Source organism: Emiliania huxleyi, assembly GCF_000372725.1.
Source record: "Emiliania huxleyi CCMP1516 chromosome Unknown EMIHUscaffold_1880, whole genome shotgun sequence".
Taxonomy (NCBI): Eukaryota; Haptophyta; order Isochrysidales; family Noelaerhabdaceae; genus Emiliania; species Emiliania huxleyi.
In genome coordinates, this window is record NW_005200711.1 from 5,299 (window position 1) to 7,347 (window position 2,049).

Here is a 2,049-nt window from a genome sequence, read left to right on the forward strand (position 1 = left end):
GAGGTGAGTGAGACCACGCTCCGTCAGCCGACTTGCGCCGTCGAGAGGTCGAGCGCTTCGGGTTGGACCCGCGGGAGGGTCCCTGCGCGGCTGACACGGCCAGCCAAGCCGTGTGCGCTGCCGTGGGCGCTGTCGTGGGTGCTGCTGTGGGTGCTGCCGTGGGCGCTGCTGTGGGCGCTGCCGTGGGCGCTGCCTCGGTCAGCAGTCGGTCAGCCGTCGTCCGCTGCTCGGCGCTGGCTTGCTGGCCGCCGGTGGCAAACCAGGGGCGCGCGGGCCATGGACGTCGTGGCCGAGCTTTGCTGCCTTCTTGCACGTTGCCGGCTGTAACGTTGTCTGCACCATGGCCGCGCCTCTCTTGCCTTGTGCGCTCGGTGGCGAGCGCGAATCGGCCGTCCACTTTCTTTCTCTGTCAGGACTCTCAAGTTTCTGTCAGGACTCTCAAGTTTGCTTGTCAGGACTCTCAAGTTTACGTCAGGACTGCCCCATCAGGACGATTCCGCAGAGGGCGGCACGGGTCGAAAGGGGGGCTGGGCGTCTATCATTCACTGCTGGGGGGGAGGGGAGGGTTGCAGTGAAGGAAGTTGGAAGGTGGAAGTCTCGTCAAAGGCACTTGTGAGTACTGTGAAGACTGTGCGTCGTCAGGACTCCGCCAGGACTCTGTCAGGACTCTGTCAGGACTCTGTCAGGACTCTGTCAGGACTCTGCCAGGACTCTGTCAGGACTCTGTCAGGACTGTCAGGACAGGTGCGGGAGGTCCACAAACCAGGTTCATTACTATGGAGACGATAACTGCGTCGTGCGTGATTGGTAAACTCTGTAACTCTAACTGAAAGCCCACTACTCGACAGGGCACAAGGAGCACTTGGAGTGCATTCGGTAACCTCACATCCAGGGCCGGTGAGCTGAGAACAAGGGTTCTCCTTCAGTCAACTAAAGCGTAGCTCGATCACATCTGCGTCGTATATAACGCTGCCAGTCGCCATCGCAGAAGAACCGTGTGGCAGTCACCACGCAGTCTTTGCCACAGCCACCGTGCACCGAGAGTCGCATGCCCTCGTCAGGCGTAAGTTGCGGTAGTCTCGCTCGCGCCGCAAGCTCGCGACGAGGCTCCGCTGCCGCTGCCGCGGTGCCTCATCACGGCGCCCATCATCTTGGACTTGAGAGGCGTGACGCCGTCTCGAGGCAGGTGCTCGGCGAGGTCGACGCCTGCGCGATGCGCGCAGGGCGGCACGGGCGGGCGGCATGGGCGGGCGGGGTGCGTGGAGTCGGGGGGTGGAGTGGGCGGGTGTTGGGTGTGGGTGTGGGGTGTAGGTGGGGGTGTGGCGGGGGTGCCGTCGGGGCGTTGCGCACCCATCTCCTCCTCCTCCGCAGTCACGCGCAGGAGCTTGGCGGCCTGGAGCGACCCGAAGACGATGGACGAGGTGGCCACCGTCCAAGCCAGCACGACAAGCGTGCCGAGCACGTTGGTCCCGAACTGGCCCCCGTGGCCCGTGTAGAAGAGGCCGCCGCCGCCCACGTAGCCCAGCGTGGCCACCTGCTTGGGCCACGCGAAGAGGCCCGACGCGATGCAGCCCCAGAAGCCGGGCCACGCGTGCACCGCGCCGGCGTGCACGGGGTCGTCGATCCGAAGCCGCTCGTGCAGCCGCCACGAGCCGCAGTAGACGGCCCCGGAGACGATGCCGATGATGGCCGCCGCGTAGGGCTCTACCACGCCGCAGGGGCCAGTGATGCCTACGAGCCCCGCCACGATGCCGTTCATGCACCTGGGGAGTGGGGGGGGGGGGGGGGGATGGGCGGTTGAAAAACCCCGCGGGCGCGTCAAACTGTCAGCTGTCGTACTAGCTACAACGACTGGCTACTAGCAGCTAGGGGGACCACCCAGGGGGAGCACCTAACCCCTACCCCCCTTTTTGGCGCAGAACCCCCCCGGGAACTTCCCCTAACATCTTTTACTATTGGAAATACCGCCCCTTATTCTTGGGGTTTCATTTGGGGGGGGCGAAAAACCCCCCCGGGAATTTTTCGTTGACCACCACGGAAAAAATCCAG

General features: G+C 64.5%; 1 protein-coding gene across 1 annotated transcript; it reads right to left on the reverse strand.

Annotated features, from left to right (window-relative positions):
• Positions 1-1,057: 1,057 nt before the first annotated feature.
• Positions 1,058-1,759, reverse strand: AMT18 (putative ammonium transporter; the record flags this gene model as incomplete). Its single annotated transcript, XM_005782626.1, has 2 exons — positions 1,058-1,206; positions 1,351-1,759. The coding sequence occupies 2 exons, from the start codon at positions 1,757-1,759 to the stop codon at positions 1,058-1,060; spliced, it is 558 nt and encodes a 185-aa protein (XP_005782683.1).
• Positions 1,760-2,049: the final 290 nt, after the last annotated feature.